This window comes from Pisolithus orientalis (assembly GCF_024613125.1).
Source record: "Pisolithus orientalis strain OTSU chromosome Unknown F5J12scaffold_7, whole genome shotgun sequence".
In the NCBI taxonomy this organism is placed as follows: domain Eukaryota; kingdom Fungi; phylum Basidiomycota; class Agaricomycetes; order Boletales; family Pisolithaceae; genus Pisolithus; species Pisolithus orientalis.
The window spans coordinates 172,313-199,330 of NW_026260788.1; the positions used below are offsets into that span (position 1 = coordinate 172,313).

The window sequence follows — 27,018 nt, forward strand, 5'->3', positions numbered from 1 at the left end:
GGTGGTAGCTAGAGGACAGCTTGGGGGTGACCCCTATTGCTTTGTACAGCTCCTTCATGAAGGACAACATGAACTGGGGTCCTTGATCTGAGATTACCAATCCCAGGATACCATAACAGGAGTATATGAATTAGTGGAAGAGTTGGGTGATCCTGACAGAGTCAATAGTTTTGTGACACAGAACAAACAGGGTGGCTTTAGTAAGCCCCTGATCAACAACTGTGAGAATGGAGTCATATTTTTGTTCTCCTGAGACCAGGAGATCTGTGATGAGATCCATAGATATGTGCTGGAATGGGAACACAGTTTTTGGAGTGGTATGGGGAATGACTGGCAGAGTCAGTGGGTGTGTGACAACCTTTGTGGTTTGACAAAGCAGGCATCCTGTGACATAAGCCTTGATATCCTTACCCATACCTTCCCACCAGACCTCTTTATGCATCTTTGCAAATATCACTTTTTGTCCTGGACATCCAGCTGACTCATGATCATGATATGATCACATGCAGTGCTTTTGATGGTTGGGGGGAATATACAACCATGTTGTTCTGAATCATTTTGTTCCATTGTCTGTGATGGTAACATTTCCACTTGGTTCCAGACCTGTAGAGTCTTTTGACATGTTGTTCTTGACATGCTCATACAAGTCCATGGAGATTGTGTATACTCCTCATGCTCCTTTGACAGGATTCCTCAGAGGGCAAACATCGAGCAGCCTTTTCTCTTTTGACTTTTCCTCAGAAGGGTGAGAATAAGGCTTTGAGTTAGTCTTGCTGTATTCAATCCATGCAGGGAGACAACCAATACGGGTTAGACAGTTAATTTTCTGTTGTTTTTGTATTTTTGTAAGTGAAAAGATAGGTGAAACGAGGTGAATTTGGGAATCCACCCCCTCTGAAAGCCAAAGGTTCTCCAGGAGAACCGTGGCAATGGGGGCGGGCTCCTCAAGATTTCCCTTTTGGGACAAGGTGTTGGTGGGAACCTGCAGGCAACCAGCCTGCCAAGAGAAATGAATAGGATATGATTAGATAGTGGCAGCCCACCAGGCTTGTTGAGGGGTGAGTTTCTGCAGCTCATGGTAGTGCTCCAGATTTTTGTGGTCAGTGAAGACCACTGTTGGTTCAACAGGGGACAGGAGATATGGGCAAAAGGCCTTGAGGGCCTGAATAACTGTGAGCATTTCAAGGTCATAGACCTGGTAATGCTGCTCAGCACCCACAAGAGACTGGGACAAGTATGAGCACAGGTGCCACTTGTTGTCTTACCTGTTTTGAGCAAGAACTGCTCCAGTTCTGAGCTTGGAGGCATTGGTAAACAGAGCAAAGGGTTTCACAAAGCTGGGGATGGCAAGGACTGGAGATGAGCATAACAAGGTTTCAAGCTGTTCAAAGGCAGCATTACACTCCTGGGTCCAATGGTAAGACACTCCCTTCTTCATGAGCTCATGTAGGGGTCTAGTGATGCTGGAAAAGGAAGGGATGAACTTTCTGTAGAAGTTACAGAATCCAAGGAATCAATGAAGTCCCATAAGATTGTCAGGGGCTTCCCAGGTAGAAATGGTGTTGGTCTTCATTGGCAAAGTCTCCATACAGCCTTTTCTGATGATCATTCTGAGGAATTCTACTTCTTTGGCCTCAAAGCAGCATTTACTAATCTTGAGGCACAGTTCTTCCTTTTCACAGATCTTCAAGAACTCCCATACACATTTCTGAAGTTCTTCTAGGGTCTTGGCATGGACAACAACATTGTCCATATATCCTACTTGCTTTCCTCTTTGAGATTCAAAGGTGCGATCCATATACCTTTGAAAAGACAGAGGTGAGTTGCATTGTCTGAAGAACATTACCATGGGTTCAAACAATCCCCTGGGTGTAATGAATGCCCCTTTCCACTCATCTTCTTCCCTGACATGAAGGTTAGTGAAACCCCAACAAATATCAAACTTAGCATAAGTATTTTGATTTGATGAGTTCATCAAACAATGCCTGTGCATTCAGTAATGGGTGTGTGTCCTGGATGGTGAATGACTTTAGGTAGCAGTAGTCTTGAATCAACCATGTTTCTTTCCATCCTTCTTTGCAACAAAGAAAACTGGTGCAGCCTGTGGTGATGTAGAAGGCCAAATCTTTTTGCATTTTAGATTTTTGTCCAGGAATTCATCCAGGACCTTGAGTTCATCTGGGGACATTGGGTACACTGCTGCCTTCTTTGGTTTGAAATCATCCTTCAACCAGATTTCATGGTCCAGTCCTGGTCAATGTTTTGGCAGCTGGAATGTCATCTTCAGTGAATACCTTGGCAAATACCTTGTAGTGTTCCAGAAGAGTTACCTCTTCCTTTCCAGAGGCAATTGCCACCTCTAATTCTGTAGACAAAGTAGTTTTATTAATTATTACCTCTGGGGTTACACCAGATCCCTGTTTTACCACTTCTGGGGGCAGACCAGGAGATTCCTTCTTACTGCCCATGTCCAAAGACACTACCTGTTGAACATTAGCCCTCTCCTTTTCCAGATAAACAAACCCATCATCCCAGCACATAATCTTCCTGGTTTCCCAGTTCATATGTGGCTTGAATTCTTTGAGGAAGGGCATTCTGAGGAGAATATGTTCCTTTCCCACTAGGGGACTGACATAGCACTTGACTCTTACTGTCCTTTCCTTTATTTCCATCTTCAGGGTTACCTTGCAAGTGACCCATTCCTCATCTTTTCCAGTGAATGATGTGGTCTTGAATTTTTGCTCCACCCAATAAGTGGGGATTTTGAGCTTCTGGACCATTCTTTCAGAAATAAGGGAAACCTCAGCACCAGAGTTGATGCACACCCATATACCTGCCTTGAAGTCAGGTAGAATGACCAATCTGAGCAGTGAACAGATTTGCATAGAGGACTCATTGTCTATAGAAGTACATTTAGCTGACAACATGGAAACAGGACTGACTGTAGCAGGTGATTCAGCAGTCCTCTTTAAAAACCCAGCAACTTCTTTTCCTCATCATTAGCTTCCCAGTTGCCTATGTAGGCAGTCTTGGTACCATCTTCCACAACCACTATATGAACATTGGAAAGTTGCTTCTTCTTACAGTCACACTTGATGTGACTGACTTCATTACAGTTGTAACATTTGACTTCCAAACTGGATTGACACATGTTTTGTTTGCATTTGTCCACATCCATTGTGTTAGGATCTTGGTGATTGCCATGGTAGGAAATGAACCTTTGCTCATATCACAATTCTTTTCCTTCTAGGATATGCTTCATGGCAAGGGCTGTGTGAGCTTCACTGGCACATTGGATCCATTTGATTACCATAATCAGTATTCATCTGGAATTGATGATCCAGTCATGATACTCCTTGTTGAGTCCTTTGCTGAAGAAGATTCTGGCTTCACAAGATTCTTCCTTGAGCTGGGCCTTGTTTACCAGGCCTGTAAATTCTGCAATATATGCTTCCAGCTCTCTTTTCTCCTGCTTGATATCCAATAGACATAGGATAGTGAGTGCTGTTTGATCACCAGACTTGAAGGTGGCTTTGAGTTGTTCAACAAAGTGTTTGAAGTCATCAAGATAGCATATGGTCCTGTCCAACAGCTTGTATTCATTTTGGTAATTTTTGGCAAATGAAATAGCTGCTCCTTTAGTCATATATGTGAGTGCAAAAGAGATCTTGAGGGCTTCCATATTGTAAACATGCTGATTCAAGGCTAAGTAGCCTTCCACTTGGGTTAACCAAGTCCAAAGCCCATTGTGGCTTCCATCATATTCACCAGGTCACCCAATGTTGAACTCCCAGCCTCCATTGGGAGGGCCATGGTAATGGTACTGATTGTCATTGTTGAAATGTGCTCTTCCCTTACTGCTCCCACCAGCAGGGGGCTCTGGGGAAAGAATGCACTTTCCAAAATTTTGCTGATACCATTCTTGTAAAACTTCATCAGTAGGTGGGCCTCAAGGAAATGGGTCATTAGCAAGAATTGACTGATGGAAATCCTCTGTCATTTGTGCCCATTGTTCCTCCATTCTCTGTTCCACCTCTGCCTTGGAGTATTGACAAGGGGGCATTTCCAGAACAGACTCTCCATGACCTTGAGTCATGGACATACTTCCTTGTGCTTCTTCCTGTTCTTCCTTGAGGACTGATCCAAGAGAGGTATCCAATTTCTGGTCTTCTTCCTCTGAACTAAGCTGGACTTCGGTTTCTCAGGACCAACTGGGATAAGATAAGCAAGGGTTTGTGGCAGTGACTGAAGGTCCTTGTTGGTGTAACAGAGGTAGGGGTGGATTGACTCCAAGGCCTCTACCAATGAGCAGTCTAGGGGGAACTGGGGGCTTCTGCCACAAAGGGTTTGACACTTTGATGGATAGTGACAACAAAGACTGAGGGAGGATTTATATTCCAAAGGAAGCCTGTCAGTATGGGGATTGGGTGGTGGACAAGTGGCTTTTTATGAAGGGAGTCACAAGTCCAGCTCTAGGGAGACAATCTATTAAAGCCTAATGGCTGCCTGTAGAGCAGTGAATTTGGTTAAGGTGGGAGGGGTGCTTTTCCATATTTGTTTGTCACAAAGGAAACAGCAGATGCAAGTTAGTCTTTATGTGTAGGGAGATGAACAAGCCTTTGGAAAGATTGTGAGAGCAGTTTGTTGAAGTTCAGAAACTGAGGACAGGTTACTTTACATGTAGGGAGTAACAAGTCCAAGAAAGCTGCATTGAGTTTTTTGATTTTGTTACACCCAAGCTGAGTGACTTTATCAAATGGACTAGTCATGAGTGGTGCAAGGGGGAGTCTATGGGCTGAACTTGTCATAACCCCTATGGCTCAGTTATCATGAAAGTCCAACAGAGGTTTGCTCCACTGGTGAGTTCTTCTGAGATCACAACAGGGAGGGAACAAGGATGAAAGCAAAGTAATTAGCTGAGTTGCAAGCTATTGAAAAACTGGGGATACAAGGTATGGTACAGCTGTATAAATACCTCAGGACAAGAGTACCACACCAGTTGCACCATTGAGGCAGTAAGTATCTGCAGCAGTAAACAATGAAACAGAAAAGAGTCATACAGTGTCAAAGATGGAGGTAGGCAAGGAAATGAGGGCTATACTGACTGCACAATCAATGTGCAGCAAGGAGCCTGACACTGGAGCAAGAAGTAAATGATCAGAGCAACAAACATGAGTCAGAGACAAAATATGAAATTGACTGTTCATCAGAGATGGGGGTGGAACACCAGATCACCTACAAGTGCACAGTATCAGAGGGTATTGGAAATACCACAACTGCCAGGGATCCAAGGGTTCTGTTGAGCATAGACACACCCATAATGATGACAGTTATTAAGGACATGAGGAGGCACATGACACACATGATTGCAAGAAGTCAAAAAAGGAAAGACCCCTGATGCAGGTGTAACACATGGTGGGTGCTCATATTGACTTCAGCATGATGACTTGATATTCAAACAGTGTGGTAATGCAAGGTTCATTTATGATTTCATCATGTATGTGCATGCTAATGGCTCATGGGGTGTGTGACACTGACACAGGATTTGCAGGTATCCTGTATGTTGTCTCTCTTTCTAAGAATGACAGACATATCTTGATTGGCCATAGTTTGGCATATATTCTTCCATGTTTATGAACAAGTAAGTTTATGTGGCTTGTCACCCACAGAGGGTTGGACCTCATTGAAATTGTAGTATCACAGGGGGCAGTTCATCTTTGATAATTGTGTTTGGGTGGTCTGTTGTCATCAGGTAAGCTTGTTTGCTCTTACTCCTGGGGTATCATCTTGATTTGTGGTAGTTTGTTCTATGTTCCAGGTGTCTTTTTACCTAATCTTTCTGGTTCTCTATGAACTGAATCTGTTGCAGGAACTGTGTTTGGCACATTCCTTATTGATTGCTTTGATCTGAAGACAGTGATGTAGTGCAGACTGCCAGGCCTATGTACACTCAGATCTTGTTTCATCAGATTGTTGGATTGCTCTTGCAGGCCATTGTTGGTTTTACCATGGGTACCATGTGTAGCCTACTCTCTAATCATATTGCCATATTTGCAGTAAGCCCATTGAATTAGAATTGACAGATAGCAACTTTTTAAGTATTATACAGGTTATCTATGGAATATTCCTTGGTCTTGGTGAAGTTGGTGAGCCCAACAGAGTCAAATGGTGTGGTTGACTGGTCTGCTTATATGCTATGAAAAAGGTCCTGGCAGTTGCCTCCATATTCTTGTAGCAAAAACCAGTCCCATGGCTGTCCACAGACAATTCTACAGCATTGCAGCTGCAGTTGGAAAAGTTGGAGCATTCATTGGATCATGGGGTATGTCTATGCAAAGCTGAATTTGGTCTGCCTCTAGTGACTGATTTCTAATTGCTACAGTCTTCCCACAAATTGTTGATGGTGGGTTTCAATGTGCTTGGTGTGAGGCATAATTACTCACCTGGTGGAACATGTTCATCTAGCCTTTGGTGGTTCACAAACTGCAAAGGGCAATACTGGTCCATTCTGGATTGGTAGTGGCCTCACCATTCTCAGTGCAGTGGTGACATTTTTCTTGGTAAAGCCAATTACAGATGATGGTTTGAAAGCTGAAGACAAAGCTGTATGCTTTTTTCTGTCATCCTTCACTTCTCTGGGCATGAACTGATACCCCTCTAAGTTCTTTCAGTACCTGGAAGAGAATGGATTTGATGTGAGCCATATATGGACATGGGAGACACTAACTGAGGAAGTGAGGTATAATGAGATGGTCAAGCAGCAATTGCATGATGATGAACTTGCAGTACTACCTACATAGGTACTCCTGAACTCCAAGTGCAAGAGTGAAATATGTGTATAGTAGTTGATGCCCAGTCAAAACTGGACAGGACATAGGAGGATGTAGGCTGCTAAGGCCAGATCTGTGGGATTGTCCTCTGGTATTGTTTTGCAAGTATTGTAATTTGTTATGGATTGCATGACATTAGCAATGCAATCTCTGCAGTTCACTTAGTTCAACATACAATGTACATCACATTGCTGAGCCCATCTTCTCAATGCTATGCTGTAATGGATGCATCTTTTTCTTATCTTATCTTTTCCCTTTTTGTCTTATCTCTTGATCTTATCATACAGCCATCATCTAATCAACACAGGTTACAGCTCTTTCCTCTTCTGTCTTAGACTCTTCCAGACTCTCACCTTGAGGTATACATATGGCTACCCTTGATGTCACCTGGTGATGTCATACATACATGCATAGTACACATGTAAGGGCCCTGTATTGGTACTCTTGCCATGATCACCATGGTTGCATATCACTTCATGGCAGTCAATGCATGGTATATTTCAGTGAATGGACAAGGGGGGAAGAATTAATTGGACATGTAACTGGCATTTTTGGGTTTCCATCATTGACTGGTATGTGAACAATATGCTTATTCACAAGTGACCTTGTTGACAATGGTCATGCATACAAAGCCTTTGTGTTGACTACTTGGTCCATTGTGTTTTAGACCACCCTTTTCTGTGGTTAACACTACAAATGTAATTTGCTGATTTGCATTATGTATGGCCCACACTCTCTTTGGCATCCCAACAGGATTGCAATATGTACCATGCCATTCATTGCACCAGGTGGCCCCTGCACAAATTCACCTTCAGGAAACTCAGGTATGGCATCTTCAGTGGAGGGCTTGTCCTTGCAACAACAATTAGATACATGCATTGAGTCTAGCAAGAGATCCATAAATTGTTTAATCTCAGGTAGCAAGTCATGTACTGAATACATGACAAGCCTGAAGAATGGGTGAGATGTGCACACCTACTGTGAGGATACATGAGTCCACATACTGCAACACAAAGCAATGATGATCAGAATGCAGTTGAAAATAGTGTCCATTGAGTTCCTTGCCATTGACAGTTGTGGGTTTGACAAAATTCAATGACACTTCTTGCAATGCAACCAACATTTATATATCAAAAACCCTCCAGCCATCCACTGGACACCATGAGTGCAAACAAGGCAACAGTGTTCATACCCAAAACAGATCTGGGTAATGGTTGAGACATTGATGCAATTCTCACATATGTTGATGGTATCAAGGTGGCAAGTTGAACCAGATGGGTTAGTGGGTTGATTATATTGGTACTTTCCATGGAGTGTCAGGGCATGGTAGCAGAGGAATATTGTCTTGGACAGGAACGTCATTAACAGAGTTATAATTGAAGAGGGTTATGGTCATGTTCCATTCTACAAGCCATCCAATAATAAGCACAGCAATATTGTACATACATTGCCTGGTGGCTGAAGCTGAAGGTAGACGAAGTGGCATGAAAGTTCGTGCTCTACACTGTTCACAAAAGTCTAGGACGTGGAATCAGATTCAGTACCATTCCTGGCAAATGCAAAGACGAGGGACACATTCCGCTGAGTCCTCCTCCGTGGTGGCATGGTCACTCTCAAATGAATATTCGCTGTGCACTAATTTATACAGAATTGCACATGAGTCACTGTCCACCGCAAGATCAACCTGTGTTATCGCTGCTATCGGAAAGGACGGACGTGCACTACCAGGCATTACCGCCAGCGTGGACTGGTAGAAACACGATTTTTTTCAGCCCTGGCGGCGTCCCGGAATCCGGCCTATTACATACGAATCTAACCTCAGTTGAGTCAAGTACGACGGCTTGACAGCGCCACATATGAAACCCCAGTCTGGGGTTAGGGTTTACAAGTGGACGTCACCTTCATGATCACTAAGGATCACCACGTTCAGATTTCTCCACCCGGAGTCGCCCATTCAACTGAAATCGACACCTGAATTTCCAAGGCTGGGGTGAAGGGGTACCATTTTATTGGAACAATATCGCTGGTTAGGGAGATCATCATGGCCTCAGATCCGTCGTCCGACACGGCGGAATCACTTAGGGCCTTCATATCGCGTCAACGAACTCTTCTCTCCCTCGAACGTGAAGCCGAGATTGAACGCACGTCTCTATTACTCACAAATTGCACCCCGCGACTTCTTGAGCAGAAGGGGCTTGCGTTGGGTAGTTTGGGTGTGGTCTCTGCAGGTATAGGACTCGGTGGAAAGACGTGCGTTCTCCAACCGATACTGTAGCAGCGGTGCACAGGTGAACTTAGTCAAGAGGCGCAGATTAGTCGAATTAGAGCGTCCTGCGGCATTCCATTCCTCACAGCTGTTTCCACCTCATACGTTCAGGTACTTGGTGACTGGTCCACATCTTTCGTGATCTGACAATAGTAGGCCTGGAGATATTGCACGCGTCGAGGAAAATTTTTCTCTAGCATTGCCCAAAAAGCAAGCTGGAAAGACAAAGAAAGCACAGAACGCTGATACCGACGCGAAGACTTCCAGATCAGCAGAGGGAGTGGTGTACAAGGTAGGATTTAATAGTTCTAACAATACTGTGATCTCAAGGCTTCCTCAGGTAACGGATACCCGGATTGTCATAGCGCTCGATCCTCCAGACTCTGGAGATACAGACGTAGAGTTCCCCGATCGTTGTCGTGTTGTCAAGCTTGCCAACAGCATCACATATGACCGGTGAGATTATCGACGATGATTTTGTTCCGTTACGAATGGTCTGCAAACTAGGATGGAAAAGGCTCTCGATCGACTCGAGAAGACCGTACTGCCTTCCTCTCGCAAGGTGGGCTACTGAAGGATTGATGGTTTGATAACTGCACGTTCACTGTACTCTTCCCAGCCCGATGATAAGACCGATTACCAGTTGACGCCTCTTATCCGCGTGCTGCTCGGAATGTCGCCTCCGTCCAAACCAACGTACACAGATGATATCACCTTTTATGACCCCTCCCTAAATGCGAGCCAAAAACGAGCAGTTAAATTTGCTCTCGCAGCTAAAGAAGTAGCGTGCATCCATGGCCCACCAGGTAACCTGTACTATTTAATATTTTTCTGACATTCTGACCCGTCCGTACAGGAACTGGCAAGACCCACGCTCTCATAGAAGTCATTAGGCAGCTTACCTCCACCCCTGTGGAGGCAGGTATACGGAATCCGACTCGTGTCCTCGTGTGTGGAGCATCTAACCTTTCAGTCGACAATATCCTCGAGCGGCTTCTTGATCTCCCCGCACCTGATAAAGGAAAAGGGGATCCACTCAAAGTTACGCGTATCGGACATCCAGCAAGGGTGATGGCGAACGAGGGAGTACTTGAGTCAACGCTAGAGGTGAAGGCGAGCCGCAGTGACCAAGTATGTTTAGCCTTACGCTTTCGAAAATGGAACGTGACAACCGGTATCAGGCAGCGCTTGCAAAGGACGTCAAAGCAGAGATAGATGCGGCGTTGGACGTTCTGGCTGGAAAAGGTAAGGGGAAGGGTACCAAGAAACCACGTGGGCTTGAGAGAAAAAAGATGTGGGAGGATGTAAGAGCACTGAGAAAGGAGTAGGTATTTCGGCTCTGGGAACAGCCTCAATCCTCATCTTGTCATCAGATACCGCCAACGAGAAGGCGGTGTTGTGAAGGCAGTCCTCGGAGAATCCCAAGTGCGCGATTCCTCATGAGAAGGTCATTGTCCCTTCGTTTTGACAGTCAATAGATTGTTCTTGCTACATGCCACACGGCGGGTAGCAGGCAGCTTCAGAATCATACCTTTGACGTAGTCATCATCGATGAGGCTACACAGGCCATGGAAGTCGTATGTTACTTCACGATACTCCTTCTGATATATGTCCAATCTTAGAAACAGGTGTGCTGGGTTCCTATATTCAAAGCCAAGAAACTCATCTTGGCGGGCGACCCGATGCAACTTCCTCCTACCATCCTATCTCTTGATAAGCGCAGAAAAAACGGTAGAGCCAAAGGTCCGACAGTGAAAGGTTCACCTGAAGTTAAGCAAAAGACGAACAAGAGTTTCGCAAAGACTACCGAAAAGCCTCAAAGTCAGGCAATCCAGACGGAAGCTGCGCGGGAACAGGAGTTCTCCAGTTCTACAGACTCTGACTCAGATTCAGTCAAGGGAGATGAATTTATTGCAGAGGAGGATGTTACCCCTGTGAATGACGAGACAGAAACAAAACCCGCACGACCTAAGAAGCCCGAAAAGCGGCCCATCCTCCGGCCCCCGCGTACGCTCGAGGCCACACTCTTTGACCGCCTAGAGAAAATGTATGGTCCTGGAATCAAGCGTCTCCTTAACATCCAATACCGGTATGCTTTTATTTAGAGGTAGCTCAGCTAAATTGTTTATGTGGACCTTTATCAGTATGCACGCTCAGATATGCGAGTTCCCTTCCAAAACACTCTACGCCTCCAAACTAAAGTCACACGAATCCGTCTCATCACATCTTCTGCAAGATTTGCCTAACACGAGTGCATTCGTCGCATCCGAGGATGACGACACTGTCAAGGAGGTTCTCAGAACGCCTGTTATATTTTTCGATACTGCAGGTTGCGAGTACTTTGAAAGGTTGGAAGGGGACGGCGATGAAGGTAGTCGGTGTAATGAGAACGAGGCTACGGTCGTCAAGGCGTGGACCGAGAGACTGGTGAGTGGAGTTTCGCTACTCCATGCATCGCGGAAATGAACCATATGGGCATAGGCCGGCGCTGGCTTGCATCCATCCCAGATAGCCATCATCACGCCGTATGCCAGCTCGTTTCTTGCAGCTTTACGCCGTGTTAACACATGTTTCTGATAGGTACCAGGCACAGGTGACCCTCCTAACGTCCCTTCTGCGTCCCATCTATGGTCCCGGGCTTGAGATTGGTACCGTTGATGGTATGCAGGGCCGCGAGAAAGATGCGGTGATCATCAGTCTTGTCCGAAGCAATGAAAAGGTCACTTTAAAAAACCGTTGTCCATCCTGCTCTGTTAACAATTTGGTTTAGCGCGAGGTTGGTTTCCTGAAAGAGAAACGTCGGCTTAACGGTGCGTCGGACTAGCGGTCAACCTTGCTTGGCATCTTGGCACTCACACTTCTCACTTTAAGTTGCTATGACACGTGCAAAGAGACACTTGGTAAGCTGTGGTTTTAGTATCCTGTTCGCGATGCACTTGACGCTCATACAATGGTTTCGACAACAATAAGTGTGTCGTAGGCGATTCGTCGACAGTCCAACACGGCGGGGGGTATTTGAAGAAGTGGCTCGCTTGGCTGGAGGCAAATGCAGACGTGAGATTCGCAGAGGTGTAGACTGATGTGGACTGCAGTCACGATCAAACTCCCAGCCCAGGGCCACAGCAAGGTCCGCAGTTAATGGGGAATGTGTGGGCCTGCAAGTGGCTAGTGATCTATGTGCAGGCCCGCAGCGCGAGTAATGAAGATCATGATGGTAACGAATTTAGGGTACGAGCCAAATAACACAGGTAGCAACGCGTGCAGTACATGTGGTTGGTTTGAATGTACCTATGTCATCAGAAGGATAGCCTGGCCATCGGCCGTCCAATCACGCAAACGGAGAAATCCAGCATCAAATCAACCACTTGTACATTGCAACGGAAGTAACCAATCTCGAGTACCTTACGAATCGAGAGGCTATATACAACAGTCAACCTTGCAGAAGAATAACAGTTAATGAATGAATACAATGTGAGCGTGAGCGTGCGTGTCGTGACGAAGGTAAAGAATATCACAATCGAATAGCACGAGGACCAGCCTCGATGTCTATGTCAATACTCGTCGGGATCGTTCAGGGAAGCATATTCCGAGACTGTCCGTACGTCCTCGTACTCCTGTACGACTTCCCGCATTGCAAAGCGCATAATAGGCGTGACCGGTACCAAACGCGGTCCAACGATCTCCTGCTCGTCGCCCTCGTCGATTTGTCCGAGGTCCCTCGTGGAGAGGTTGATAGGGTTCACCATTACCATCTCACCATCCTCGGACGACTCGACGCCCACCGTGCCGCTTGCACCGCCAATATACGAGTTGTTGCTCATCATCCGCGTCGTCATAGGTACTGGTGACGCCGGCTCTCTGATGGTAGGTTGGTCACTGGTGTCTTTGAATCCGACGGGATCTGTCCAGTGAAGGTCGAGTACGCGACCCTTCACCATACCGTCGACTGCACGAACGCCGATCTCACGGCACAGGAGGAAATAAGGAAGGTGCGTCGTGGAAGGCTGGCTAAGTTTGCTCATGACCTTGAGAAGTTGCATGGCGCTGAAATCAGCAGAGTAGTCTTCCAGACCGCTTTCGCGAGCGGATGAGTAAGATTTGAACCCTGCTGGGCCCAACGCAGCGTGAAGGGCATCAGGACCACTGGAGCGGGGCCGAGGAGCAGGGGTCGATGGTGTGATAGGCTCTTGTCCGGGCGGACCAGAAATTTGGGAGGAGTGAATGATATGGAGGTTGAGAATAGCGTGTGCTTGAAGGAAGTGGGCACTCTGCTTGACTACGTTCTCCTGTCAGTACATTGTAGCTCGAGACAATTGCAACAACGTACTGTCAAAGTTACCTCCAGCGCTCACTGCAATATTTGTGAGGGCGGATGAATCTAACATTTCAGGTGCTCATACCGTAGTCATCAATATAATCCTGCCAATGGGCCAGCTTCCCGCCAAACGCTTCGTAGAGCAGCTCAAAAGACAGTGCATGTCGCAGCGTTTCCGGGACACGAGGCAGCAAACGTTCAAAGAAAAATGTACGCATTTCCGTCTTCGAGCAGTCGCCAACGGTGATGATCTATGCACATTCCAGTGATTAGGAACAAACACAGGAGAACAAGACATACTTTGCAGTGCTGCATCACATTCAACTGCCTCAGCCAGGTATGGTAGAATGGATCACTGGTCGCGTGGATGACGTGACACAGCCTGTCCTGCTTGGTGAGAGCGAGCATAGAATCGAGTAGGCACCTCATGGTGTCCACAGACTGGATCAGTGCTGGTCTACGCATATACCCGATCAACGTTGAAGCTCGGAGTGACAAATGTTGTATCGCCTACAGTCTGTGAGCCTCGTCGAAAAACAGCACCGGCATTCTCTTTACAAATTTCTCAGGATCCTTTTCTCGTGGGTTAGAATTGACAGCAGTTGAAGACATCTCTCGTGCACCATCGCAGCTCCTTCTACCGTTACGATGGAAAAACTTGGATATTGCCGAAGGATGGTTCACCTGTGTCTGGTCCGAAGACGCGTCTGACCCCTTCTTCCCAATTGGGGCGAGTTCGGAGCTTTCAAGAGGTTCAAACTCGGCGTACCTCAGCAACGAACTCTGAAGCATCGTCAGGGAGAACCTATAGCGCAACATGTATCTGTTTCTTACCTGAAATAGTTCCATGAGTCGAGCAACATCGCTTGTCCGGACCTGAGACCCAATGCTTCCGACGGGAGCCTCCGAAATCCGACGCTCAACATTCAGACGATCGTGCTGGGCGCAATCAATCTCCTTCACATCGTCTCCATTCTGTGCCACTCACTTTGAAACCCCAAGCTTCCTTTCGGAATTCCTCGAACCCCGGCAAGTTGGCTGCAATTTCCTCGAAGTATTGTTCCATCTGCTGACTCAGGCTCATGTAGAGGCTGAAAACGTCGGCGAAACCCGGTATGCGCAGGTCGAAATGCAGGACGTGATATCGGTCATTCGCAAGGACTTCCCGGATGAGCGCGGTCTGTGTGATACAAAGGGATCAATTACCGATTAGTCCAGTAATATGGAAAGCACTGGATGTCTGAGACGTGCCTTCCCAACCGAACTTGCGCCGAAAACGACAGTGAAGGACGGCGCACCGCCCAGTGCACGATCGATAGCACGTATCTCGGCTTCTCTGTGAAAGAATCCTGGCAGACGGGTAAACGTATGTTTTGCCCGCAGCTGGGAGCGTTCACGCTCTTCCTTAATCTCCTTGCGTGCCTCCTCCAGGAGGCGCTTTGACTCGGTCAAGGAACGAACGGTCTCAGAGGGCTGATAGTAGTTGTAATAGCAGTGAGACGGCGTTTACGACAAGATATCGGCCAGACGTACATTCATCAGGACGCCGAAAATCTCGCTCATCCCGAAAAGGTTCCTACGACCGATGTCCGCACTGAAGGCTGCTGAACTTCTTCGATGGGGGAGGTTTGAAGAAAAGAGCCAATGGATCGTGTTAGAGCGTTGAGGTCGCGGATTTGGACTGGTAGAAGCACGGTGAGCCCTGTTAGACCTGGATCGCATTGCCTGGGTATGATGGGTAGCGGCCAGCTTGAAGCGGTCAATAAAACAGGTGGTGTGCAGGGATGAGTTGTCAAGTGAACAAAAAAGTTCAAGAACGATGAGAGAGAAGTAGGGGAAATGAGTGTGAAGTAGAATGGAATGCAGCTGCACGCGTACCCCCTTATGCACGACTGAACTGGCGGGGACCGTTTGCACAGCATGAGCACGAGTGTGCGTGGTGAAGACGTGGATGGATGATACACGTTGTTCAGGCGAGGCCGTCGCTCTCGCTAAACGCACAGACAAGGCGTTACGAGGACCTTGTCGATAAACCATTGAGACCTTGGTGCGTTGCATACTCGAGGACAAAGCCTAATGCCGTGATCCCAACTTGAAGTTCGGTGTGCTGCTCGTTGAATCGTCGTGTCATCCCAGGTTGTTGGTCGGACGACCTTATAGTATTTTTGCATCCTCACCTGCTTAGTATACCGAACGGGCCGGGGCTGAGTAAAATGGGTGGAATCTGTGCAACTTTATGAGTACTGGAATTCTGAAAGCGATGCATAGGGGGATAGATCAGTCCATTCCATGTCACGGAAGACGTCATCGACGTTCCGAAGCGAAAGACGCGGATCTACACAACGTACTACAGCAAAACATTTCCCGTCGTGAATTTCGACTTTCACTTGGAATCTTGGTTCACATCAATTCGTATACACTCGAACATGCTATGACCATGACCCAACCTAGTGCGCGCCACGCCGTGACTCGGGTGGGATACTAATATTAACACGAAGGGGCGGCTACTATATAACTTGCCACTCATGGCCTGATTTACCTGATCTACTTACCTCCCAGTTCCTATCCCTCCCGATGGTATATTTCGAGTAAGTACATCGGTGCAAATATGACTGACCTTGCCTTGGTCAGCACATGGTTTTCATTTGACGTCTTGGGGCGAGGAGCGGGCGTTCGCCAAAGGGTGACTCCGGCCAGCTTGCTCTTGAATCGTTATTCAATTGCAATGCCCTATGATCGAAATCGAGCGCAATTGGACAGACGTCGGTACAGAGTCGGAGAAGCGATGAAGAGTAAAAGTACTGAATACCTGGTACTCTTATGTTAAACTGCACAGTGAAAGTACCCGCGGAAAGCTTTGACGAGAATCAATATGAATAATTATCATCATCGTCTACGTCCGAGCCATCAGAATATATGGCCGCTATTGGTCGACCACCGCCGAAACTTCGTGGAGCAAAATCACTTTCCTGTTCATCATCGTCATCTGAGGGTACGACGATGGTGCGGTTGCGTATCCTTCGAGAGGGTAGAGGAACCGGATCTTCCTCTTCCTCCTCTGGATACGAGTGGCCTTCCAGCAACTGGTCGTGACCATCTGCATCGTCGAAAATTTCGTATATTCGCGGGCGCTCCGCATCCTCGTCGTCTGAAAGTTCGTATATCCGGGGGCGATCCGCATCCTCATCGTCGATAAAGCTTCCTTCGTACTCTTCATCATCACTACCGTCGTCTTCCTCATACTCATAGATACCCTCTGCTTCAACATCCTCGCCATCTTCATCTTCATCAAAAATGGGCATAGCGCCCATCATCAAACCATAGTCGGCCAAAAAATGCCATGGAAACAACTGGGTACCGTAATCCGCCTCATCCACGTCATCAGCGTCTCCAACCTCCAAACCCATCCACCCGGGATCGTCATCCATATCCACCTCCTCGGCGCTGGGGTCATCGACGAGGTACCCTAGGTCTACATCGTCGTCATCTTCGTGATGCCTGTGTCCAGGATATTCGCATCCGCAGCCCGTGCAGACACCATTCCAAATCTCGTGCATGCAAGTCAAGCAGCGGTATATCCCACCATCCTCTATGTCAAGCATGCCAACATCCTCGCCTCGAGCAGGGTTGTGGACGTCATCGCCACCATGGGGAATCCTTGGAAAGATATTAGCCCAGGGATCAGCGTTATAATTCTGGTTTTCTGGAGGATCAGAGGGAGCAGCAGATTGGTTACGAACGAGGTTGCTCTTTGAGACGGACTGTACGATGTTCTTGAAACCCCATATTTCGATGGGGCGGTTACGAATGACAGCCCGACAGTGAGGGCAAGTCTTTTTCCGTGAAGTAACAGGAATGGTGAGTCGATCGTCAGGTGGTGGCGCTTTAAACCACTGGACGAGACAATCGTAGCACACGAGATGTCCGCAGGGTGAGAGGGCGTATGGTTTGTGCATGAATTCTAGGCATATTTGACAAGTAATGGCCTGTTGCACTTGGTTGAGCAGTGCTTGATGGGATAGCAACAACTTGGAGATAAAACGTTCGTGTCATGACGGGAGCAACGTTTATGGAAAGGGAGAACATACATCATTCGTCGTTGCGAGTTCCTGTGTCAGTTGCTTTACCTTAGTCTCTAATGCAACCGTAGCGGGTAGGGCAACAAACTCTGAATCGTTAGCTTCCTTATTCTGTGTCGCGCCATACGTATCAAGCCTCAAGGCTGTAATCTGGTGATTGCCGCCTACCAGACTAGGCACAACAGGGTTATCTGTTGTCTCACCCGCGTCGTCTTTCACCTCTTGTACGGCATCCGCGGGCATTTCCGGCGTTGGTAACTTTGAAACGCCCTTGGAGGACGAGTCAACTTCAGGTGCCGCAGACGAGAACCGTATGATCACGTTGCGCGCCAACGATGTCTTTGAAGTAGGTTGTCGGTGTGGACACGCAGGGATGGGATTGTTCTCAAAGGGACCGCTTTGGTTTACGACCGGTACCTTCTTCTTCTTCTTCTTCCGCCGCTTGTTATTGTCTCGATGAGAATCACGCCCGGAGTGCGAGCCGGGAGATGTTTGATCCACCCTTTGTTTCTTGGCCACTCTATTAGACACGACTTCCGTGTCGTTTGTGTATCTCTTTAGACCGTTGGGCTGTGAACTGGGCCCCGGCTTCGCTGGACGCGTCGTGGAAGGCATCTAAGGGTGAACCTCGAAAGTCCTGCCACGGAACGGACTAATTTGTAGTGTTATTCCCACGCCTCATCTGTGAGTGGCACCCTGATTATGTCAGCTTAGGGGACTGAACGGGAGGCGAGTTAGGAGGTAATATTTAGTTCGTTCGGACCAGAGGGCTTTACTTGCTCAAGCTTTTATACTTCCTTAAAACACGGCTTGTCGTGCGAGATGACGGCCGTCGGCCCAGGTCCACCTCGGTCCCGACCTTCGATGGTATCCGTGTCCATTGTATCACAACTGCACGGAAGAATTTTTGTTCTCCGTGACTGCCATAAATGAGATTGTCTCACACCTGTAGTATTACCACGTCGTCGATTTGGGTTCGGAAAGGTTGACCACTGCTCACCGGCGATGGTACGGATGATGTCGCGACACGTTCTCCCCTGACCGACTGGCCGCCGGACGAATTACCTGCAAGTTTATCTGTCGTTTGTGGACATGGCCATGTGGAACGTTCCTTCCAAGCCGCTGCGGCTCGGATCGAGAATTTGGAACTTTAGATGCCAGTCTCTGACACGTCAAGCTCGGATGGGAAACAAGGCAGGTACCAGTCTGTTACTGATTCTGAATCAGTAGCTCAGTTATGCCATTTGGTTGTGAGGTATAATTGCGTAGTGCGATCGAGAGAAGCGAACTCAGTCATAACTAGTCTCATGCAACTTTTATCAGGGGTCAAGCAACGAGCTAGTTTGAACGTTTACGAAGCCATTGATAACAAGTTATAACATCAACATCACTTGTCATCGATTGGGCCATAAGACGGCAAGAGACGCCTCCCTTTTTCAGATTTTCGTTCTTATCTGAAGTTCGAGAGTTCGACTCATGCGCCGAGTCGGTGACCCCAGTGTTATGTAAAATTCTCCAAAGGTATTGGGCTCTGATGGTTTGAGGGTGAGTGAAGAAACCTCGTCGGATAAATTCTGGGACCCATAATACTGGTCAGTGTTGCCTCAGACTCCCCGAAATCACCGGTCTGACGCAATCGAAACATGACCGGAGTTCGGCGGAGTTCGGCATGAGTAAATAGCGACCAGCTTGCACTTACGGTCAGGGGCAAGTATCGAACCCTCTGGGCGCAAGTTTGCTCGTCGATTGGTAGTGCGTGGATGCTATCCGTCAGCTTTGTAGGACTTCAAGTTTCAAGCCATGGAACGGAATCCAATCCTTGCCCCTGTAATTCGGTTCCCCAGTCATGCCAAGCCTTATGTTTCATCTTCGAGTTCTTGTTTAGAAACATTGCAACCAGGTTCTCCCAAAAATTTGACCAGGCTTGCCAAGCCTCTTTCCCTGTTGAATTTCGTTCTCTATCAGGCCTGCAATACCGCTCTCCCTTGTACTCCTCGTGAGGTCCATCGCAACTTTCTCGCTCAGGTGGAAAGCGGCACACTATAATCAAATCAGCTTCATTAGTGCAGCTCCTGGCCGAAGGTGGATCAAGGTGAGGATGGAATTGTGATGGGCGATATCGGAGCTATATATTTCCCAAAGAGTCCAGGTAAGGCACCCACGACACTCTTTGCAACGACGGCGCGCACGGATCCATATACGGCTACGTGATGAAATCCTCGCATCCAGGAAAAGGGACCTGCAGGAATGTTGTTAGTGGGTTAGAAGAAGGCAAGACGAGAGTGACCTCCGGATCAGTGCGTGAGGTACTTACTTGAGTGGCCATGGATTGCCACACCCGACCTAGAATACATATAGTCACGGCAGGAAAGAAGACATCTCGGCCGTCAGGAAAGACTTTACTCACCCCATGGTGCGGCCATCAGAAGAGGCGTGAAACGACCGCATAATTCCCGCAAGTGCTATGACATGGGTAAAGAGAGCTTCGGTGGGTAAGAACAAGACCGGGTTTGATGAGGGTGTGTACATATGACAAAATCAGGGACAGACCGTTTTAAGTCAGGTTTCGGAGATAGAGAGTTTTACAGTAAGCAGTGAGCGTTACGGTAACCGTCGACATAATATTGATGCGTTAGCATGTGAACCAGCCCAGAGAAGGAGGGGCCGAATAGAGATTTTCGACTAGGAACATGAAGACCAACGATCGGGATTCCCACGGCGCACAATCCACTGACTTCACACTTCTTTTCTTCCGTCCCTGTTCAGGTGGAGACACAGGCCTGTATCTCTGTATTAGAGTCCTTCTACCAGTCCCTCATTTTACCCCTCGTTCCTTTCTTCTACAGCGACCGGGACAGCATATTTGCGTTTCACGGTGGCTAGTTGTTCTACGCACGCAGCACCCTCCCTGTGCACTCATTCCAGGCAGCTTCTTAGACTCCACGGAAATACCCACTCGTGTCCTTCCTTATGATAGCCACATTGCATCCAGTTCAATCCCGCTCAACCTTCCTCCTGACGCACTCAATGTCCTTGACCCAGGCAGAGCAGCGTCAACTCTCTTCAAACGAGCCTGGGTTTGATGCCTTCCGTAACACTCCGAGCCGACATGTTCGCCACTCAGCGTCAATCACACCTATGCCAGTTGCTGCAGTCAAGAGACCTGGCCAACCTGATGGCCCATCTCAGTCCATGTCTGTTATCCTGCAGAAGCATCATACTTCACCCTCACTGCCCGAGAGTCGTGTCTCTGCATCCCGACATGTCTCCCCCGCACCGATGGTGAGCCCTTCGTTCTCTCGCGAGAGCGAACCACCGTCGCCCAACGATCCCCCCATCACCTCGGGCAACCAGGACAAGAAGAGCCCAAAACGGCCGTACTTTGACTATGGTCTATCCACTACACCCGCCGATTCCTCGTTGCCGCGCAACGCAACAACCGTGGACGTCCCAGAAAACTCTAGCCCATTTTCATCTCCTTTGTACTCTCAGTTCACCAATCTGCTATCTCTCAATGCATGCTCCTTCCCATCGGAGCTCCCTTCTCCGTCGCATGCCCGCACACCCGCTTCTCATATAATTAGTGAAAAGGACGTGCCTATCACGATCACCACGTCTCCGCCTAAACCCTTCTTCCACTCGCAACCTTTCTGGCTCGTCCTCTATTTCTGCTTCAACCTCGGGCTCACCCTGTACAACAAAGGAGTATTAATTCACTTCCCATTCGCGTATACACTCACAGCAATCCATGCCTTGTTCGGCACGGTTGGCGGCATCTTCCTTCTGAAAACTGGAATATATACGCCCGCAAAGCTCTCAAATGCTGACAATGTGGCGCTGGTCGCCTTTAGCGTTCTGTACTCTACCAACATTGCCGTCAGTAACCTATCTTTGGAAATGGTTACCCTTCCAGTAAGTTCACTTCCTTCACATCCACTAATCGCCCAGACATGTGTTTCAGTTCCACCAGGTTGTCCGCGCAGCGACACCTATATTTACCATCTTTCTTTCGATGGTCCTATTTGGCTCTCGAAGCGGTGGGCAAAAGGTTGCTTCACTGGTTCCTGTTGTTGTCGGTGTTGGCTTGGCGTAGGTTTTGCCGCTGTCATGTTTGAAGCAAGTTGACCAATTTATCCCCTCTAGCACCTATGGTGACTATTATTGCACGGCCGCCGGGCTCATTCTGACCGTCCTCGGGACATTCTTGGCCGCTATGAAGACAATTTTTACAAGCATCCTTCAATCACCACCATCACTATCTCATCAGCACCACTCCAACTCGCTACTTCGTTGCATCGTTCCCCCGCGTCTTCAATTGCATCCCCTCGACCTTCTGACACGCATGGCACCTCTAGCATTCGTGGAGTGTGTCATTCTTGCCCACATCAGTGGTGAACTCGATCGGGTGCGTTTGTGGAGCGCGCACGAGATGACACCCTGGACGGCAACTGTCTTGTCCCTGAATGGGGCGATCGCGTTTGGACTCAATATTGTCAGCTTTACGGCCAACAAGAAAGCAGGACCACTAAGCATGACAGTTGCGGGTACGTCCCCCGATCACTGGGTTTCGCGTAATGTGGGTTTTCGTGGACAATTACTGACAGTTTCCGGGATGTAGCAAACGTGAAGCAGGTGTTATCAATCATCCTCGCTGTCCTGATCTTTGATCTGTCGATATCATTCACAAATGCAGCGGGAATCATGCTTACATTGGCAGGGGGTGCTTGGTATGCGGCTGTAGAATACAGGGAAAGAAGAGCAAGGGGTAAGATATGAATGAAGACAATCTGCCATGCGTCATAGATCCGGCGGGAATCACAATCCCCTAACAACTGTCCCTTTATCTATGCCCTCCCTTTCCTACTCTCAGTACCATTGGCCACTATCGCACTGCCTGCAATCTGCATTCCGTGAGCTTTTCCATTTCGTCCATGTGCTCTGCAGTCTTTCTATCGTGTGATATACCCCCTTGGGCACTTTGTAAATAATCCAGAATGATTTTAGGATAGGTATATATTGTTTTTGGCGGCCATGCATACATGTATCTTTGTGTATAACTTTTGGCTGTATCTTGTTGTCATCACATTTTCGAACTTTACAATAGTGATGGAAGCCAAGCATATATAAATATCCTAAGTAGTGCATCCCTTGTCCGTAATACCTCCACGTCATTGTTGCCATCAGGTATTTTCCATCAGTAAGTTCTTATTAAGTAGTTGGCCTGCGAACTCAGAATTAGCTCTCTGGTTACGTACATGAATACTTGCTGCTGGTTTGGGTTGAACTCCTGTTTCTGACTGAACCGGCGAAGTTCGTGTAGCGCACAAGCGTTGTAAGAGGGCCACGTCAAATGCAGCATGGGCTACGGCCAAATTATGACAATAGATGAGGGAAATGAACTCAGCGCCCCTAGTACCCACTTGGGTTCCAAGGAAACGGGAACACAAGTTTGCGGTATGCTTCACACGCTGTCGCACTATCTGGCCGCCGAGCTCGGCACGGCTGTAGCAAGCAGGGAAGTCATGTCAACCGCTCGTCAGAAAACCGCATAGTACAGTGGGGGATACTTGGAAGCACCTAACGACCGAGTCGGACGTATCACAGATGTGATATTTATACGCGCTTCTAGAATTTCCGCGTTTTCGAGGGGAGAATGCACTGTGGGAGGTCCACTGACGCGGCACCACGGGTGAACAAAATAGAAATTCAAAAGAGCAGCGGTCAACGGAATGTTGTGTCTACCAGAGTGGGGGCCAGAGACCACTTTCCTCTTCATGTGGTACTTCCTGTCGAAATTCTCCTAGCGTCTGCTCCGCTTGCACCTCAACTCCCCAGACCCCTAGTTACTGCTTCCCTTGTCTCTGCCCCCGGCCCGGACCCTATTTCCCCGCTACTGCGGGCAGCACTTATTATTTTTCCAAGTCAAGGGAGGAGAAAAGATACGACAGTGTCACACGGTAGCGCGGTACTGGATACCTTGCATGGCGCCATACCGACAGGCTCAGAGAGGGTGTAAGGAGCGATGCTCGTGGTGGCCTGGCATCGCGTAGGATTATCTTCTAATCACAGAGTTGCATTTGGGAGGGGGGGGGTCCACTGAAAAATATGAGCGCTTTAAAACACAGGAAAGGACGTTAGTATAGGGGAACTCTGAGCGTCACGACACGAACCCTGGCGGCGCAACCACTGGCTCCAGCGGAAAGTATGCATTTGATTGGTTGCGGAAAAATGCAGTGGAGTGGTATTAAAGTGGACGACGGATTTATGTAAGATCTTCTGAAGCGTCTGTGGAGTTATCGAAGCACTAGAAGCGCCTCGATAGCACGACCTCACTACTGGTAACGCATCAGGCCCGACTAGCAGAAGATGGGTCGCATTGGAAAAGGCGCTGCAAATACTGAAAGGCCCCTCGCTGGCCGTGAATCTCCACAGACGCCCCCATGAATTCAATTTGAAGCTTGAATCATTGGACCAGTCAGACTTAGATATCTAATGTCATCTAATTTTGAATGAGGTTTACCTCAAGAGATTTGACACTCTCTGAACTCCGACACGAGTATTGGAATGTTGGTCGGTCTACATCTGGGAAACAGCTACACGACACAGCTGTTGACAAGCCTTTCATACTTGAGCAAGCCCTCTCATTTGCCAATAGGTGTTTTACCAAGCACAAAAGGAGCATTACAACAAGTCACTTCCAAATGGAGGCATCCATACACTGCTCATCCCCTCAGGTAGTTTCGCAGATGTAGGAAGAAACAGGGAATTTTAAGTGAGCTTCTTTCAGGTAGAATAGGGCCGCTCAAAGTTAAACGTGGAAAAAACACGCAAGCAAACTCAAGTGCGGTTGAGTTGTGAGTTTGTGGGCGAATATTTAATCTCCGACTGGAGATTCGAACTCCGCAGAAAAAGCGCGTGACCCGGAAACGGTAGATGTGTAGATAATGCTAATAACGCTCCGATTTAAAATTAAAACTCCGCCGAAAAGCGTGTATGCTTATCAACAGAGAGATCTAGCAAGTGATAACAAACTGATAACAAACAGGACAAACATCCATATTCATGTACTACTACATACTACTGTAGATGTGAATACAGATGCAGATGTATACATGGGGGGGAGGGGGGGGATAGCAATACAACTAGGGGGGGGGGAATGGGGATGCATACTAAATGATGATCAGTATTCTGTCATACACTGTTTCAAAGCAGATAAACATCTTGATTGCTAGATGAAGGGACTTGATCCTCACTGCCAGCTACACCTTTTTGCAAGGTGAGGTTCTGAGCATGAGGTTCCTCCAACTTGACAGTGAGCTTCATCTTCTCCAACTCTTGAGCTGCCATTGTCTCCTCATGTGTGAACAGCTTGTGTTGCATAGTAAGTTGGTGTTCATGACTGGCCAAGAGAGTGGTGGCCTTCTGGCAAGTCCTCCAGTATCCATACTCCAGCTGGTGATGCTTGACCTCTGACCTATCCTGCTGTGCCTGTTGAAATTGCTTAATGAAAGTTAACAAAGCAGGTGCAAGATCCAAAGAAAGTTTGTCAGCAGGGGTTTCCCACACATGCTTACAGGATGGCTTTGATGACAGCTTGGAATCACTATCATCAGAGAGAGCAGTGATGCTGGGGGGGGAAGATGATGAGAGACAAAGGGCTGAGAACATATTGGATGAAGTGATGTCAGAGTCAGATGAGTCATCTGTATTTGGAGTGGAGGCTGACCAGTGTTTAAGGAGGGGTTGATCCTGCTCAAGGGACAGATGTGCTGGCTGAAGTTTTGGTTGATGGGATATGAAGGGAGGGGGGTTGTCATTCAAGCTGATAGAATTAACTCTGTTAAAAGTAGAGGGGGTGTTATGCCTGAGTGCAGTGACTTCTTCAAATAGAATAGGCATGAAGTGTGCAAGGGGGAGTCTATGGGCCAAACTTGTCATAACCCCTATGGCTCAGCTATCATGGTTGCCCAACAGAGGTTCACTCCTTCTGGTGAGTTCTTCTGAGATCACATGGAGGAGGGAACAAGAGCGAAGAGATGAGCTGAGTTGCAAGCTATCAAAAAACTGAGGATACAAGGTAAAGTACGTGGGTTTATATACCCCTAAGTATGAGTACTGTACCAATTGCAACATGTATCCACAGTAACCAACAGAACAATCAGTCAAATAGATAAGTCAAACAGAGTCATATGGTGTCATATGATGGGAGTAGATAAGGGAACGAAGGCTATACCGGCTGCACAATCAATGTGCAGTGAGGAGCCAGACACCAGAGCTATAGTACAACATGTGTACAACATATATGAGTCAGAAACTAATCAGTGGAACAAGAAAGAGACATGTCATCCATCAAAGAGGGCAGTGGAACACCAGATCAATGGCAAGGCATGGTCTTGACAGGTATTGGAAATACCATGACAGTGGGAGATCTGAAGGAGCCTTGCATTAAGTGAACCCCTAGGATGGTGATGGTTATGAGAGATGCAATGAGGCATGTGATGCACATGACCACAAGAAGTCAAAAAAGGAAGGACCCCTGATGTGGGCACAACATCACCCCCCCTCTAAGGTCCTCAGACCCTTGAGGACAGGCCAGATGCATTGGTGGGACAGGCAGAAAGGGGTCAGTGAGCAGTATAGATGCAGGAACAAGTGCACGAAGCGATGGGCAATGATGGTGATGGAGATGGTGGCTCCTTGAGGCCTGGGGTAAAATGGGTGCTGTGTCCATTGTGGCATGACCAATGTCCCAGGTAATGGCACTGGAAGCACATGTGTTGATAAAGGATGTGGTCAGTGGGGATGGGAGACTGCCCTCTGAGGTAAAACCAAAGCTGGTCAAGAGGGATGGGGACAAAGGGAGTTGCAGGGAGAGGGTTGGTGGAGTGGACAGCATTATGGTAGTGTTTATGAAGTCCAGCCCACAAGGCATCCTTCAGCAAAACCTCCCATGTGGAGTTGTGAGTCCCAGTTCCCAGGTGAGCACCAACCTCTTTATATAACTCTCTGGAATTGACATATGACAGCTCCAGTGCTTTCCATGGATCACCCTTCTCCTGCTCCAACTGCTTCTTCTCTTGTTGTTCACAGGAAACCAGTGGGTCTTGTTTTGGGCAAATCTGATGTGAGTCAAAGTGTGGTTCAGTGGTGAAAACCAACCAAAACCAACACAAAAGACAAAAAGTGCAAGTGGTGGTGTGCCTATGCGGTACCTAGATGGTAGAACCTGTTCTTTGGGAGGGTTTTTGTGAGCTACAACACTCAAAGATGAGCACTGAGGGTTGGGGGGTGCTCCTGATGAAGAAGAAGCAGGAATGTGAGAGAATGTGATAGGGTAGACTGCTGTCAGCCTACAGAAGGATGGATGATGACTTAATTCAATGTCCTAAGCTGCACTGAGCTCAGGGAGGGCTTGGAGCGAAGTATATTGATGATAGACAAGGATAAGCAAAGTAGATGATAGTTAGACCCTTAATAAAGTCTCAACTATTGAAGCTGCTGAATGAATTACTGAGTGATGATAAAATG

At 47.7% G+C, this 27,018-nt stretch overlaps 6 protein-coding genes across 6 annotated transcripts; 3 read left to right on the top strand and 3 right to left on the bottom strand.

Moving 5' to 3' along the window:
* Positions 1-5,495: 5,495 nt before the first annotated feature.
* On the top strand, positions 5,496-6,800 carry F5J12DRAFT_781101 (uncharacterized protein; the record flags this gene model as incomplete). The annotated part of the gene is made up of 9 exons (XM_051742538.1): positions 5,496-5,523; positions 5,610-5,641; positions 5,696-5,752; positions 5,991-6,056; positions 6,110-6,146; positions 6,236-6,322; positions 6,383-6,403; positions 6,466-6,605; positions 6,672-6,800. 9 exons carry the CDS (start codon positions 5,496-5,498, stop codon positions 6,798-6,800), a joined length of 597 nt encoding a protein of 198 aa, XP_051602060.1.
* A 2,071-nt stretch (positions 6,801-8,871) lies between these two features.
* Positions 8,872-12,400, top strand: F5J12DRAFT_765497 (AAA domain-containing protein; the record flags this gene model as incomplete). The annotated part of the gene is made up of 17 exons (XM_051742177.1): positions 8,872-9,080; positions 9,142-9,207; positions 9,253-9,388; positions 9,437-9,552; positions 9,604-9,658; positions 9,716-9,902; positions 9,953-10,227; positions 10,278-10,420; positions 10,470-10,521; positions 10,575-10,673; positions 10,725-11,185; positions 11,241-11,523; positions 11,578-11,621; positions 11,677-11,815; positions 11,867-11,906; positions 11,968-11,996; positions 12,067-12,400. 17 exons carry the CDS (start codon positions 8,872-8,874, stop codon positions 12,169-12,171), a joined length of 2,439 nt encoding a protein of 812 aa, XP_051602061.1. The 3' UTR covers positions 12,172-12,400.
* Positions 12,401-12,647: 247 nt separating this feature from the next.
* Positions 12,648-15,455, bottom strand: F5J12DRAFT_969424 (uncharacterized protein; the record flags this gene model as incomplete). Its single annotated transcript, XM_051750060.1, has 9 exons — positions 14,945-15,455; positions 14,645-14,884; positions 14,400-14,591; positions 14,246-14,350; positions 13,926-14,194; positions 13,712-13,868; positions 13,497-13,662; positions 13,424-13,447; positions 12,648-13,372 (listed from the first exon to the last, which is right to left on the bottom strand). Exons 1-9 carry the CDS (start codon positions 15,446-15,448, stop codon positions 12,648-12,650), a joined length of 2,382 nt encoding a protein of 793 aa, XP_051602062.1. The 5' UTR covers positions 15,449-15,455.
* Positions 15,456-15,909: 454 nt separating this feature from the next.
* Positions 15,910-18,206, bottom strand: F5J12DRAFT_815312 (uncharacterized protein). Its single transcript, XM_051745022.1, has 4 exons — positions 17,659-18,206; positions 17,500-17,601; positions 16,034-17,439; positions 15,910-15,979 (listed from the first exon to the last, which is right to left on the bottom strand). The coding sequence occupies exons 1-3, from the start codon at positions 18,103-18,105 to the stop codon at positions 16,279-16,281; spliced, it is 1,710 nt and encodes a 569-aa protein (XP_051602063.1). The 5' UTR covers positions 18,106-18,206; the 3' UTR covers positions 15,910-15,979; positions 16,034-16,278.
* Positions 18,207-20,769: 2,563 nt separating this feature from the next.
* F5J12DRAFT_717247 (triose-phosphate transporter family-domain-containing protein) lies at positions 20,770-22,266 on the top strand (the record flags this gene model as incomplete). The annotated part of the gene is made up of 4 exons (XM_051741050.1): positions 20,770-21,402; positions 21,452-21,579; positions 21,634-22,034; positions 22,109-22,266. 4 exons carry the CDS (start codon positions 20,770-20,772, stop codon positions 22,264-22,266), a joined length of 1,320 nt encoding a protein of 439 aa, XP_051602064.1.
* Positions 22,267-24,693: 2,427 nt separating this feature from the next.
* F5J12DRAFT_911553 (uncharacterized protein) lies at positions 24,694-25,389 on the bottom strand (the record flags this gene model as incomplete). The annotated part of the gene is made up of 1 exon (XM_051749041.1): positions 24,694-25,389. The coding sequence occupies one exon, from the start codon at positions 25,387-25,389 to the stop codon at positions 24,694-24,696; it is 696 nt and encodes a 231-aa protein (XP_051602065.1).
* Between the last annotated feature and the right edge of the window lie 1,629 nt (positions 25,390-27,018).